Here is a 14,375-nt window from a genome sequence, read left to right on the forward strand (position 1 = left end):
TTTGTTTAACTTACTCGCACATCGTCTTGCAGTCTACAAGCAAGTGATGAGTCGACAGGTTGTGCACCCGAAACTTATCTAAGATCTGTCGGAAAACAAACATTTGATTTATTGTTGATCCTTTGTAGAAAAACTTGGTATTCGCCGACACAGGACGGTTAACGGTCCAGTTTGACTCTGTTGTAGAAGGACAAACGCTGAATAACTGGAAGATGAGATGTTCAGACTTATCCTCCGGCTATTGATCATTTGCCTAGATCTCTACAATAATACGGTGAATCGCATTGCACAGCCCTCTCTTTCTGTGTTTACCAAATGAGAATGGGAGTGGCTTAGGTCATACTCTACTTGGTCCTGGGTTACTTGCCGCTAATTTTTCAAGAGGCTCAGCAGCCGTATGTCAACTTCGCTGTGGTCAAACTATCTAGCATGTTGGGACCCTCTATTTCTGGCATTGGAGAACGGATTCCGCTGCGCACAACGACCAGAGATCCTAAATATACGGACCTATTCATCACTTCAAGTTCATTGCCATCAATTGTTACTGTCCGTGGGAGGCGATCATTGTCCTCTCTTGAGCCTCTTGAGCGTTTTCAGTCTGGCGTAGATTGTTTCTGGCGTCGCAAAGTTTCTAGTGATAATGTATTCCTCCGTGAAATCTAGGTGCTGGCTATTACTGTAAATCGGAAACGTTTAGTTGGCCGCTCTCCGAATTACTCTCTCATTGGCGATGTTAAATATTATAAAGGAGAGTCCGTCCCATTGCACGGTAGAGACATTTTTTGTGAAAAAGTGTCATTTATCTCAATATCTCAAAACGCCGGTGAGTTGCATTTAATGTGAAATTAGTTATCATCGATTCTGCAAATTTTAAAAGAAGTTTTTTGTTTAAAACAAAAGTTTTGTTCATGAAAGTATATTCGCTGAGTTCAGATCGGCAAGAAGAATGCAGTGAATACATTTTTATAAACAGAACCCTACTTTTGGGCCCAAAAGTAGCTTCCGAAATTGGGCTCTCCGACGAAAAGTTTATGACTGCTAGTTTCCCGTAATCGTTATTCACGCCATGCGTTCTTTCTGGCAGTTTTGGCCAAATGAAGGATATTTTTTATTGTACTGTTCTCGGTCCACAGAGACGTATTGTTCAATAACTTGAATCCGCCAGGATAAAACTGATCTTTTTTCGCCATATATCTAGACTGCATTAGCCCCATAACTGTCCTGTACTTTAATAGCCGGTTGTGTAGTCTGTCGATAAAGAAGGGTCAAGTCTTAGAAAGACGTTTAAGCCCAAGGCTTTGCTTTGCTAGACTCACCATGAATTTTATGTGAATTCCGATAGCAGGGTGTTTGTTTGTGGTAATAATAGTCATTTTATTCTTGATAACTGCGGAGTTGACACCGCGAAAATTGGGTAAAATGATTTTCGTTTGCCCAAACTACAAAAAACAAACAGGCATTCTGAACAAACAGCAACCCATTGAGATGCTTCTAAAAATATTCTTCCTAAGATGTAAAAAGATTGAATCTAATCCAGCGGAATCCAAACGTTCACTTTTACATCGATAAAATTACGGCAAATTGCCGTTTATTTATCTAATGTATTGTATCTATGTATTGTACCGCAAACCTTGCCATCGGATTCCTCATAAAAATAACTTTCTTTTTTGCGAGAAAACATCAATCTTATCGCATCGCAAGTCAGAGATATGAACCATTAAATCTCTTTGTATCGAAAAAAACTGAAGTACAATGGACTTTTTTGGTAAAATATGGTAGAAACAGACGCGTACTGTTAAAAAGCATCACACCAATGCACTATGGGCAAAAACGAGCGAAAAAACGGCGCAATTAAGATACGGCCTGCAGGCTTATAAAATGTAGGTGATCTTATGTAAAATTTTCCGGAGAATCGCGTGGTTCCCACCCCTTTCCTGTTTGTCATCGGGAAGTGCCCCATTTCGCACATTTTCCCCTATGTTTAACATTTTTCACCCTTATTGGATTATTCCAAGCAAGGTTTTGACAAATCAAACCGCAAAAATCCACTAAATTTGTGTAGAAAAGTCCGCAGAATCGAATAGGGTTTATCTCATTTATTTTAGAGCACATTAATTTTTTTGGTTGAGTTCCCGTTTGGTATGGTCGGTTTGATAACGGGAGCTCAACCAAAAAAAGCACTAAATGAGATAAGCCCTATTCGATTCTGCGGACTTTTTTTTACACAAAATTATTAGGTTTTTAAGTTTTGTTTTCTCAAAGCCTTGCTTGGATTAGTCCAATAAGGGTGAAAATATTATAAATAGGGGAAAATGAGCAAAATGAGGCACTTCCCGATGATAAACAGGAAAGGGGTGGGCACCACGCAATTCTCCGGAAAGTTTTACATAAGATCACCTACATTTTATAAGCCTGCAGGCCGTATCTTAATTGCGTCCGTTATTTCTCTCGTTTTGCCCATAGTGTAATGGTTCAACGAAGTCAGTCCGTTTGTCCAAAAATCCATCCTCGTGTATTATTTGTCATAGCCTTTCGCGTTCCACTGTTGAGAATGCTGCTTCGAAATTGTCGGCACGTGGTACTTTCGACGTTTCTAGGGAATTTATCGTATTTTGAACATCTGATCCGACGCTGCGTGGACCCCAATAAACCTCGTAGAGCCTCGTATTGCTCTACGAATTCTCTAGGTATTGGGGACGGAAGCCTTAACAAGAACTGAAAGAGCACCTTACAGGCCTCGTTGATAAGCTTCATTCCGGGATAATTACAGCAATTGTGGCGATTAACTCACGTGTATGCTACCTTGAAATCCACAAACAGACGACAAATCTGCAGATTGTACTCTAGATCCAGATTCATATCTTGAATCTGTTGGAGAGTAAAAATTTGATTCATCCGGGAAAGATTCTCGGCCTAGTTTTTATCTAGTTTATCAAGTTGGTATTTTAATCATCGCAACATTTATTTTTCGTAATAGGGATAAATGGGATATTCCAACCCCAGTTCGACAATATGATCTGGCTTATCGCATTGTACAGTCGTTCCTCGTTTTTCAGCCCGAACATAATCCTTCCCAGCTGACTTACCTTTTTTTCCTTATCGCTCTTCCAACTTTTCTTCTTACAATCTTTGTTCTGCTCGTATTTCGTTGCGCTTGTTTCTCACTCTTCTGCTGGTAACGAGGTTCGGTTTGTTAGTTTGCAAATAGCCATTATTCGACGCTGAGAGATTCCGTTCGGACGTCGTTTCTATAGAGTCTACCGTTCTATAGCGTATCATCGCATAACGCCATAAAAACACAATCGTTCCTGAATACTCACTCGATCCCATTTGTACCCAAAAACCACGACCCGACAAATCTGTCTTAGTGCACCTAATCGAAAATTTCTTCGGGATATTGAGTTTCTTGGTGTACAAAATTAACTGGAGAGCCACGAATTGCAGACATTATTGGTGACCAATTTGATCCCCCTCAAGTATGTTACGACACCTCTGCAACCTTAGTGCACCGAGTTCGGCTTCCTTCTTCACATGAAGAGAAGATGTAAAGGTAGCAAGCATAGCATTGCCTCCATGGCTGCAGTTGGTGTAGCGCACATGGCGCTGGTCACTGACAAACATGCCAGGCGTTGAACTTTGTTTAGTTTGGCCTGCGCTGTCACCTCGTTTCCCATTGGCCACTATACAAGGGCGGCATAAGTTAGCCTAGGCCGTGCAATAGTAGTATATGACCAAAGAGCTAGTTGAGGTTTTAGTCCCCAGGTTTTGCTAAACAGTGAACTGCATGCCCAGATGGCTGTTGTTGCTTTCTTGACAGCATAGTCTAGGTGAGCGGTCCAGTTCAGTTTATGATCCAGAATAATACCCAGATGTTTAACTTCATTGCTGAAGCTTAGTCTGATTCCATTCAGTGTAGGGGGAGTAAGAGTATGTCTCCTCCGCCTAGTAAATGGTATCACGACTGTTTTGGAGGGGTTTATATTAAGGCGCTCTCGTAGGCACCATGAGATAGTGGAGTTTAGAGCTCCTTGCATACGACTGGACAGCACTGCGTCAAATTTACTAATAAAATAAACCACTTTCTAGTACAAATATTTTTGAAATATCAATTAAACTCAGTTCTACATTGTCAAATTAACCAGGAAATATGGTTTGATAATAATCTAACGCTTGCTCTTTACGTTCTCTTTCGCAGGTTCTTCCTACGCATCCCCTTCCGGCGCACATTCAGTTCCCGACACAGTACAGCCAGTTCGGTCCGCTAAGCCCTGCGCAGATTGCCAGCAAACATTACGCCTGGTTTGGGGAGTAAGAAAAATTCCGGCGAATATCCCTAAAACCGTGTCGCACTGAGATGACTGGGAAAACCAACAACCCCAGCACAACCTAATGGAAGCAAATCAAGATTGTTAGAAGAAGCAGAAGAGCAGTTGAAAATTTTTACCCCGCGGTACTTGGAGTACCGCGTTTTTTTTCTTTTTCTAGTATTTTTGTGAGAGTAATTTTCCTGCATAATGATATATTTTTAGACATTTATGCATTGTAAAGCGCTGTCTTAACTGAGACTTATCAGGTTATATTAGTACATTATATACATGTTTCCTTGTCGTTTCCGTTTGTTTTTCTCGTGGGAGAGAAAAAAAAATTACACTCACATTAGATGCTAGGAGCGTGCGCAAAAGCTGCAAAAATACAGACACAATAACTATTAGTTTAGGGCTTTATTTGTTCGTTTCAACAATTTACTATTGTCACCATAATTACGCTAAACTAAAAACAACAAGAAATCGTAGGCCGTAGGGATGAAATTCATCATTTTTAATCACCTTTCCCTCCTCTCGTAAACTAGTTAGAGGTTATATACATAACGTACATACACGCAGGAAGTAAATCTATACGTTGAATACACGATAAACAGTTGCTGAAAGAGTTAAAACAAACTTCCTAGGATGATAGGACAACAATGTGTAGTGTCTAATAGTATTTAGGAGCCGCCAGCCCTCTTCCGGTTTGCTTTCTTACGAAAAAGTACATGTGAAATTCAGTGCGGGAGGGGATGCGCGAGCTAAATGTGATTTTTATCTAATACTTAGATGTAGTAAGAAATTGTTTGGATTAATTAATGCTCCAACCATGCCACGCCGCTAACATTATTGCAACTTTCGGCATTGTTGTAACACAGAAAGGAAAGAAATCATTAACCGATGATGATCAGTCAGTCAGTCAGTCAGTCAGAGAGAAGAAGTGTGCGAAACGAAAAATCAGCATGAGTTTTCTTTTTTTTTTAGGTCGACCACAATTTATATTATAATAGATCTCACCGTTTCCTGCCCTTCCTCTAGAGGCGCATCGTCTGCTAGCCTAGGCGTCGTTTGTCGGCCGCTGAAAAGCGCTGTATTGTATCTTTTCCCGCTTCCGGAGGAAAATTTGCTAGCGACGGAAAACTGAAAAGAACACACACACACAACCGACAGAAAACACAAGACACCTTGCTAGGTTCATAGTTTTTAGTTTTTTTTTTTTGGTTTTTGTAAATATAGGATAGTTCCACGGAGAAGGAAGGAGGAGGAAAGCAGCAAAAGAAAAAAAAATACTGAAACAATAATATATTTTTGTGCATATTTTATATTTATATATCAGTAGTCAGCAAAAAATCAAATAGAAACAAGTACTAAAGGTTAAATTCGATCGATCTTGGAAATCAAAGGCACAGTGGAATACAAAACCGTATTTGGACAGGGGATAAATATAATTTTTGTAGCAGATGGACTGATGATTGATTTGTTTGATTAGCTGGTTGAAGCTCTGCAATTGTACTACTCGGAGGAGATTGTTAAGTTTTTAATGGTTCTTCTGACACTGTCTAACAGAAGGACATATGTACAGAAAATTTTGGTTCAGGCGATGGGAAATAGTTAAATCAAACGGAATCGGTTTCATATTTTGTAAACGAATGCTAACGAAAAGCTCCAAAGTAATGTCATTTTTACACAATTAACAGCAACAGTTTGGTTTGCAGTTTAGGAAAGGGCGTTTTAATATTGTGTGAGTTGTCACAGTGGCAGGGATATTCTGCTCGTAAATTTACTGTCTCCTAAATTCCAAGGTTATAATCTGTTTAGGAAAGTTTGTCTGTTTGATCAAAATAATTCTTCTATTTCATATAAATTGATGCTCTTAAGGTGAAATTTTATCTAAAATTTTGTTAAAAATTCTATTCCAGTCCCACCCTATTCTCACATTACTTTCTAGCATCCAGCGCCGAGAGAATCACTCCGGTAGGCAGTTGTGAAGATGCTCTGCCAGCGTATTATCAACGTTAGTTCTGCGCTAAACTGTCCTATGTATTGCAAATGCGTAGAAATACAATATCGTCAGTTCAAAAACTTTGAACAGAAAATAAAAAAATAAAACAGAAGCGAAAAGCGAATATACAAATTGCCTTATACAAATATAACAAATTATCGTATTAATTAACTACTAACTGTATTCAGATAAAAAAGAAAATAAAACAGAAACAGAACAAACTGTGCATGAGGTAGAGCAAGCAACACATGAGTGTATGTAAAATATTCGAAGTGAACCACAAACAATAAGCTGGTGCGGTGTTACGTAGATAGCCAGCTTCCCCTAGATAGAACTGTTTAGCTTTCCTTCTGTAATTATTAAATGATTGTAAAAAAAAACACACACACAGACAAACAATTACGAAACCAGAATTGGCGTTTTCCCCCGATTCAGATGCGTGTATAAACCGAAGCAAGATTATACTCGTTTTTAACGTTTTCATATTGTGATTTATTGAATTGAAACTATCGTGTACACATACTTTTAGGTTTACGAAGGCTATAATTTTGCAATTCTTATTTTTTTTTCGGGTGGCGATTGTTCACATTAGCTTATATATGCAATTACTTTTACTTGTTCTTTTTCTTATCTCAACTCATTAGTTGCAAGTTGATTCGTTTTTAACAGAAATAATAATAATCACTGTTGCGTACACTCCAGAGGATTATAATCACTACAAAGTATAAGCAACAATAACACATAAAAGAATGGAAAAATAAACACATACACACTCACACACTTTACTAAATAATAATTCAATCAATTTAGAGAGACTGGAAATTTCTATAAATATATATTAAAATATCAATTAGGTTTTATGTGAAACTACTATTTTGTACGGCAAATACCGGTATAACGACAAACAAATGCTATTAATTACTCTTACCTACTATTATTATAATTATTCTTATCATTATAATCAAAGTAATCGGTTGGTCAAGATTTACCTATAATTAAAGCTAATTGCGAGAGCCGCGCTCACTTTTTTTTAAACTAAAAAAAAACACAGAACACATACACACTCACAGCCAAGCGCGCGTGCATGCATGCAAACTGCGAGAGATTATAGTAGTGGTTGTTTCTGGTGTAGACTTAGCCGGTAATTAACGGAGAAAGTAAGCAAACAAACAAACAAAGCAAAACAAAACAAAAACAGTCAACGTAATAACATTTTTTTTCGCTAATATAACTTGTTTCACCCAGGCAGAAGAAGACAGGCCAACAACTTTTTGCAAGTCAGTAACTTTTAACGCGCGCGGTAACGTTTAGTTTAGTCAGTGCAGTTTATAATCGAGTATCTATATAATAGTAGGGGGTTTCTAATTTTCCATTTACTTTTTAGCCATCAGCCAGCCAGCAAAAGCCAGCCGCAGCCGAGCGAGCGATTCGCGCTGCTAAGAGTTAAGTGAGTTAGACTGTCCAGCCAGCCAGCTAAGAATTGCGATGATTATTATGAATCGGTGTTGTGAAGTAGAGAGATATTTAGCTAGAAGGTAGAAAACATAGAAAGTGAAGCGCTGTTCTTGAAAAATTACAATTATCACGGATTAACTAATGAAATAGCCACTGACTGATGGGGTTTTTGTATCGTATAGAGTTAGGGGTATTTTCTTTGAACAAACATATGGCTTTCCGTTGGCGCGCTTCAGTTTCACTGCGTATGGTTCGTTTCAGAAGACGGTAATTTTTTTCTTTTTGTTGCAGTGGATTGCAGTTTGGTAGGAAGATAATCCCTAATTGCCTTTCGTTCTTCTCTTTGTCACAAGTGTCAGTATCAGTTTAGATTTGTCGTTTTTTATTTCACTGGATTCAGTTTACTAATCTATATATTGGTACAGTGTAATTTGGTAGAATGAAATCGTCACGCCCACCCCCGCTGGATGCGGGGTTCTAATATTACAGTATGTGTTTAGGGAACAAACTTGTGTATGTGTTAGTAGTTTCTTTTTTGCTGGTTCATTTTATTAATAACTAATAATGCCTTATTCTGAGTATATGGATTATATATGCAAACATTTTATATGAAACAAAAGGGAGTTAAAAAACTAGTTACAAAAAATACAAATGCTGAACAAAACAGTAATGCAATTAAACGTAGAAAAATTAATTATCCTTCTTTTTGTGAATTTATTTTTAGCAAATTCTGTTGTTTATCACATTCCTTGTTTTAATTGTGTTAACCGTTATTTGAGTATTTTTATGACTGAGTTCTATAGTTTTCTTGAGTTTCAAGTTGTATAATTTTCGCAGCGTTGACTTCTGGGTAGAGTTTGTAATTTTTTCAACAACATTGAAATGTTGGTTATTTTTTAAAATTACTTTATCTATCTGATTTCCAGTGCTAAGTCTCGGGTTTAGGCTGTTACAAAAGTCTCAGAAAAATTGGATAGAATGTATGATATTTTACGCAATTGGTACTTCTGTAACACAACCGGTGGCTCCTCTTACTTGACATTAAAGGTCAAATAAAAAGGGAACTTTTTTAGCTGGTCCTTTTTCTTCGTAAAGAAGATCAGCAGCAACGTGAATTTTCTAATTGCGGATAGGAGATTTCTCATTTCTCATATCATCACTGATTTCTTAGGTTCATGATTTTACACATCATTCTTGTTAATTTGACCGCAATCTGGTGGTGTTCCTTTTGTTGGGGGTTGGGTATTTTCCTTTCGATTCTACTATTCACCTTTATTCTTGTTTTCGTCGTTCGAAAGTTAAGCCGACTCGTATTCTTGTTTTCGTTCGAACGCCCCTTCCTTTTGTTCATTCGAATATAAGAATAGTGCTTCCTGATTCGTTCAAAGTAAACTATTCGTACGAATGCAGGATACGGCCGTAAAGAATAAAGGTGAATAATTTTGATGATTCGTACGACTGTGATGAAAGAGAACTAATTCTGCGAACAAAACCAAAGAGCCACCAATGGGCAACCCGTTATCACATTTCCTGTGAGTTATTTATGTCGTACGCTGCAAATAGTCTAGAAATAGAGAGCCGTCTTCCATGCGGTAGAGTACGGGTTTTCGGACAAACTGGCGTGGTTGATCAAAGCTACCCTGGAACGAGTGATATGCTACGTACGTGTTTCGGGGACACTCTCTAGTCCTTTCGAATCGCGTAGAGGGTTGCGACCGCAAAGGGATTGGACTGTCCTGTATGTTATTCAATATCGGTATTGAAGGTGTGATCCGGTGAGCGGGTATCGAACCGATAGGAATGATCTACAGCAAGAGTGGCCAGCTACCAGCCTTCGCAGACGACCTTGACATCATTACTAGAAACCTTGGGACAGCGGAGGCAATCTACGCCAGACTAAAAACGGAGGTTAGGAGGATTGGGTTAGAAATCAATGCGTCGGAAACCAAATATAAACATATCGGAAGTCCTCTACGGACTTGAGACAGTTTTGCTTACGGAAAACATACATGCACTTTTCAGCAAAAGGTGTTCTGGACTGTAGAAGAGATTTCAATCGCACACCTGACGAAAGTTGGGAGACTACGGTGGGCCGGCCGCGTCGCAAGGATGCCAGACGATTGTGCAGTGAAATCTGTTCTCTTCACCGACACCAGGAATAGAGGGGTCCAACGAATTAGCGACGAGTAGCCCAGGATCAAGTACAGTTGAGAGGAATTCTTGATACGGCAACAGCCACCTCGGCTATCTTCTGGTAGAAGAAGAAAAACTCGTCTTCAGTGCCATCAAAAGAGAGAAACTGGGAAAAGTTACAATATGAATTATACAGTCATACGTTTTGCGTGGGTTTTCCCGACTCCCGATTTCGAAAAGATCCGACGAGAAATCGGTCAAATGAAGACCACAAGAAACGACCTACTCCCGGCAGAACTTTTCAAACATGATAAGAAACCACGACTGACGGCACTTTATTGTATCGTTTTGAGAGGAATATGTTGCCGGAGGAATAGATGGACAAAGTAAATCGTTTCATCTACTGAAAGGGCTCGAGCCAATCGAGTGCTGTAATTTTCGTAATGTTACATTGATCTAAGCTGCCAGTGCCTATAAGATCTGCTTCCAAATTTGGGTACGTCGTCTATTTCCAATAGCAAGGAAATGCGTTTTAGATTTTATTTGAACCGTGCCAGATTTTATTTGAACCCGCATTGCGTTGATTTCAAGGCAGCATACGATAAAGTCGGTATGGAAAGGCATGCCAGATTATGCACGAGTACAGATTTGCGGATAAACTGACGCTACTGGTTAAAACTCATTGAGCATTAAACATTCGGCAATCAGACAACCCGCATGTTGCCGAGAACTCTGCTGGTCTGCTGGATGAAACCAAGTAACAACGGTAGCTGAATTGCAAGAGCAATGGCTGTTTACGGGTTGGTTTAAGGCGATCAAAGCTGTATAAACTAAGCACTTGAATGGTGTTTAAATAAGCGATGTTTAGCTACTTTAAGTTTTTCAAATCAGTTCTCTCCCAGAAGCTGAAAAATAAGCTTAATAGCGGATTTTTCTGGTAAACAATCAGCTTCTAAACAGCCATAAACATCAAACCGTATTACGGCTGCTTAAAGGTGTTAAAATGTAGAGTGGAAGCTTTCATTAGGCTCATAGCTTTCAAACTACTTTAAAGCTGCTTAAGGGTGTTTAAGTGGCTTTACAAATCTTCTACCAAGTTCTACCAAGGAAAAGCAGATTGCAAAACTATTTCTCGTCCTAAAAATACAATTGACAGCATTGCGCAAATTGGCTATTTAAAAGCGCACAAAAGTGTCTATTAAGCTTCATTGCAGCTTCGAAAGCAGCTATTAATTAGCCTTAAGCTTGATAAAATCACCAGATTTAGATGTTTAAGAGCTGAAAAAAGGTTTTTATTTTCAAACCTGAACCACAGATCAGCCACAGGTTGAATAAAATCAGCTATAAAAGCGTTGGACCAGCTTGAAATTGTTACTTGGGAGGTGATTTGGGACTCGAAGACGGATGGGACAGCAAACGCTCGGCCGTAAATGAGGTTGCAATCGCGATGCTCGGTGAAGAAATCTCGAGTGCATAAAATTATGGACTTGAGGCTGTACCTTTGTTTATGAACAACAGGTACGTTCACTTGCCGCTTTTGAACGAAAAACACTGCGGACTATTTTTGACGGAGTTCAAAAGGAACGTGAAGAGTGGCCCATGCGTATCAATCGCGAGCTACCGGCACTAGTTGGAAAGGTATTTATCGTACATTAGGTAAAAGTTGAGAGATTACGGTGGGCCGGATACGTCGCGAGCATACCAGACAACAGTGCGGCGAAATCTGTTCTCATCAAGGACTACCAAGAATAGAAGAGCCCAACGAGACTCGATTAGGTTGAAGCTGACTTATGAGCGTAAAGACGCTCAACGAATAGGCGACGAATGGCCCAAGAACGAGTACTGTACGAAGACGAATTCTTGATATGATATGATCCACCCCAGCCCAGCTCTAAACTGCTAAAGAAGAAACATATCTTGTCTAGTCGCCGAATGAATCGCCCAGCTCCGAAATATAATCTTCACCGTCATTATGAAGCAAATGGCTACACACAACTACAAAGAGGAAGTTAGAATGAGCAGATCCAAAGAAGGTGTCGTATTTCCTAATTGGAGTGGTGCTTACTTATTTTTCCTGGTGTGATGTTCCGATATTTCGCCAACATAGACAGTTCATGATTGTCCGTTTCCAGTTGCACGAGTGACCCAAACTTTCGAGGTCTTGCTATAGCGCTTGGTCTAACCATCTAGCTACGTCTGATACCAAGTGGATTCGAGGAGAAACCCAATTTTTGCAGGGTTGTTGTCCGGCACTTTCACACCTTGTCCCGCTTATTGTACCCTACCAGTTTTAGTTACTTTCTAAATGCTGATTTCCCCGAAGAGCTGCGCCAGCTTGTAGTTCATCGTTCTCTTCCATTCACCGTTGACCCATATCCCACCAAAGATGGTTCTACGTTCGAAAACGACCAGTTCTTGCAAGGCGTTTTGTGTCCCTAAACGACTACCGGTCTTATGCCGTTTTGTGCATGACACATTTAGTACAGGCGTGAAGCTTACCAGACCTTAGGGTCTTGTGGAGTCCGTGGTAAAACACGACCTCAAGTAACTTGAGTCGTTCCAGATTGTACTGTGGTGAGCGGGTGGTACTGAATAATGTTAACAACGAAAATTCTTTGGCGTGGTCGATTTGCGGGTCTCTAGATGTACCTATACGGGGTGCTATGCCCGAAGTAGGTACTTCGTATGAACAATTTTTTTGGAGTTGGCGAAGTCAATAAGTCTGTGAATACTCAATGGCATAACAGGTTTCATGCCAGACGCCATTATAAATCGCACTGTAGAAATCACTCGACGTGGAGAAGCGCTGTGTGAATAAAGTACGTCTTACCTGTCCAAGGGTCTGCTGGAAAAGAGGCCGATACGCGAGCAATGTTGCCAATGATAATCGCGCACTGTGACAGCTTCACATGACAGCGTTGCCAACACTTTCGTCGTTAAGGGGGAAGTAGAGTGACTATATATAGAGTCCTGCATGCACCTCACATACATGTATCTCACAAAGTCGATGGCCGTTTTCACTCATGCGGGCGGGCGAGCTCGTGAATTTTCCAATAATCGGTCTGAATTCCTCCTCCTGGTCAACCTGCGCGTTGAGGTCTCCGATGACGATTTTGACGGCAAAACTGCGCGTGAAAAGGGTTCTTATCGTCCTCGTCACTTCCTTGTCCAAGCAACAATGTGAGTTGTATTGTACTTTTATGGCGGTTTTTATGACCAATTTTGGTCTTAAATGCCATGATAGGAGTGTAATAAAACTCAAATTGTTCCTTGGGAGGTTTGGGCTACGCAAGTAAATAATGCTAACGTTGAAGAAACGGCCTTTAAATCTTTAAACTTGTACATCAGGCTGTCGATTGGCCACCACCCAATGACGCGCAATATTCTTCCTGTAGCGCTACAACTTCGTCGAACTTGCGGGCCCTAAATATGTTGGAAAGAATGCGGGTACTTCCGTGAAAAATAAGTGACTAACAGTTCCATGCTCCAAGCTTCCAATCCTTAGTTCTTTTTCGTTGCCTTGATCATCTATGCCGATTGTTTGGGTCCGCACTAACATTATTTTCCTCCGCCACTGTGTAGTATTTTTTGATGGCTTGTAAGGCCTACGTCTACGCTGTTTACCCCATAGACAATCCACACTAAGCAATGCTTAGTGTGGTTCTGGATTGATCAATTGTCAGCGGCTTTCATAGCTAGGAAGACGCAACGGGTTTCTCCATGGCAGCCTTCACAGAGCGAATCGAAGAAAAGGACGCTGAACAGCCTCAATTCTCTCAGCGCGATTGTTGTTGATTGGCATCCAAACGGTTGAACAGTAATTGTAGTACCTTCGAGCTCATAACGAAACAGTATTGATTCTTTCTTCCGGGAAAACGTGATAGCTGAGCACTTCTCCGGGCGAAGGCCTCGAACTGATTTTCAAGTCGGCCGTATCTCGAAGTACATTTTAAGATCTTCGGGAGGTACCTAATAACGCCATATTCTGTATGGAAACTCAATCCCAAGAAGGTCAATGGTTTTATCACCATGTAATACCTAATTGGGGCACAGTCTTACAACAATCAAGCTCAACTCCTTCAATGGGTATGAGCAATTCGTAAATTGTGTACAACAATCTGGGCCACCCCCGACTTGAACCCTGTGCCCTTCTAGCATACAAAAAAGAGACCATCTACATACGAGAGTCGGGGGACCTTGGTTACTACATTCGAGTCGTTGAAGTAATCTAATCTAATCTAATCTAATCTCTCACTAACGCAGCCAATTCTTGAAAGCATCCTGGAAAATGACGTTTACTTGATACAATCATTTTTCTTGTCAACGACCAGGCCAACTGCGCAGCAAGTACATACTGCAAAGAGAATTCCAAGGAATCAGGCGGAATCAGAAATAATTCCTAATTCCATTAAACACCTTGAAATCAAGGGGAAGGAAGAAAGCGTGGACCTTTCGTACCAAACGTTTCCTATATACATAAT

General features: G+C 40.1%; 1 protein-coding gene across 6 annotated transcripts in view; it reads left to right on the forward strand.

The window, feature by feature from the left end:
• The window catches only part of LOC128738382 (homeodomain-interacting protein kinase 2), a 199,017-nt gene extending 190,577 nt beyond the window's left edge, over nucleotides 1-8,440 (forward strand). For all 6 annotated transcript variants that reach the window (XM_053833463.1, XM_053833462.1, XM_053833465.1 and 3 more), the window contains one exon: nucleotides 4,196-8,440. In XM_053833463.1, the coding sequence (XP_053689438.1) occupies nucleotides 4,196-4,312 (117 nt within the window). In that variant the 3' untranslated portion in view covers nucleotides 4,313-8,440. The remainder of the gene's footprint in view (nucleotides 1-4,195) is intronic.
• Nucleotides 8,441-14,375: the final 5,935 nt, after the last annotated feature.

The sequence above is a fragment of the Sabethes cyaneus genome, chromosome 2 (assembly GCF_943734655.1).
Source record: "Sabethes cyaneus chromosome 2, idSabCyanKW18_F2, whole genome shotgun sequence".
NCBI classification, from domain to species: Eukaryota; Metazoa; Arthropoda; class Insecta; order Diptera; family Culicidae; genus Sabethes; species Sabethes cyaneus.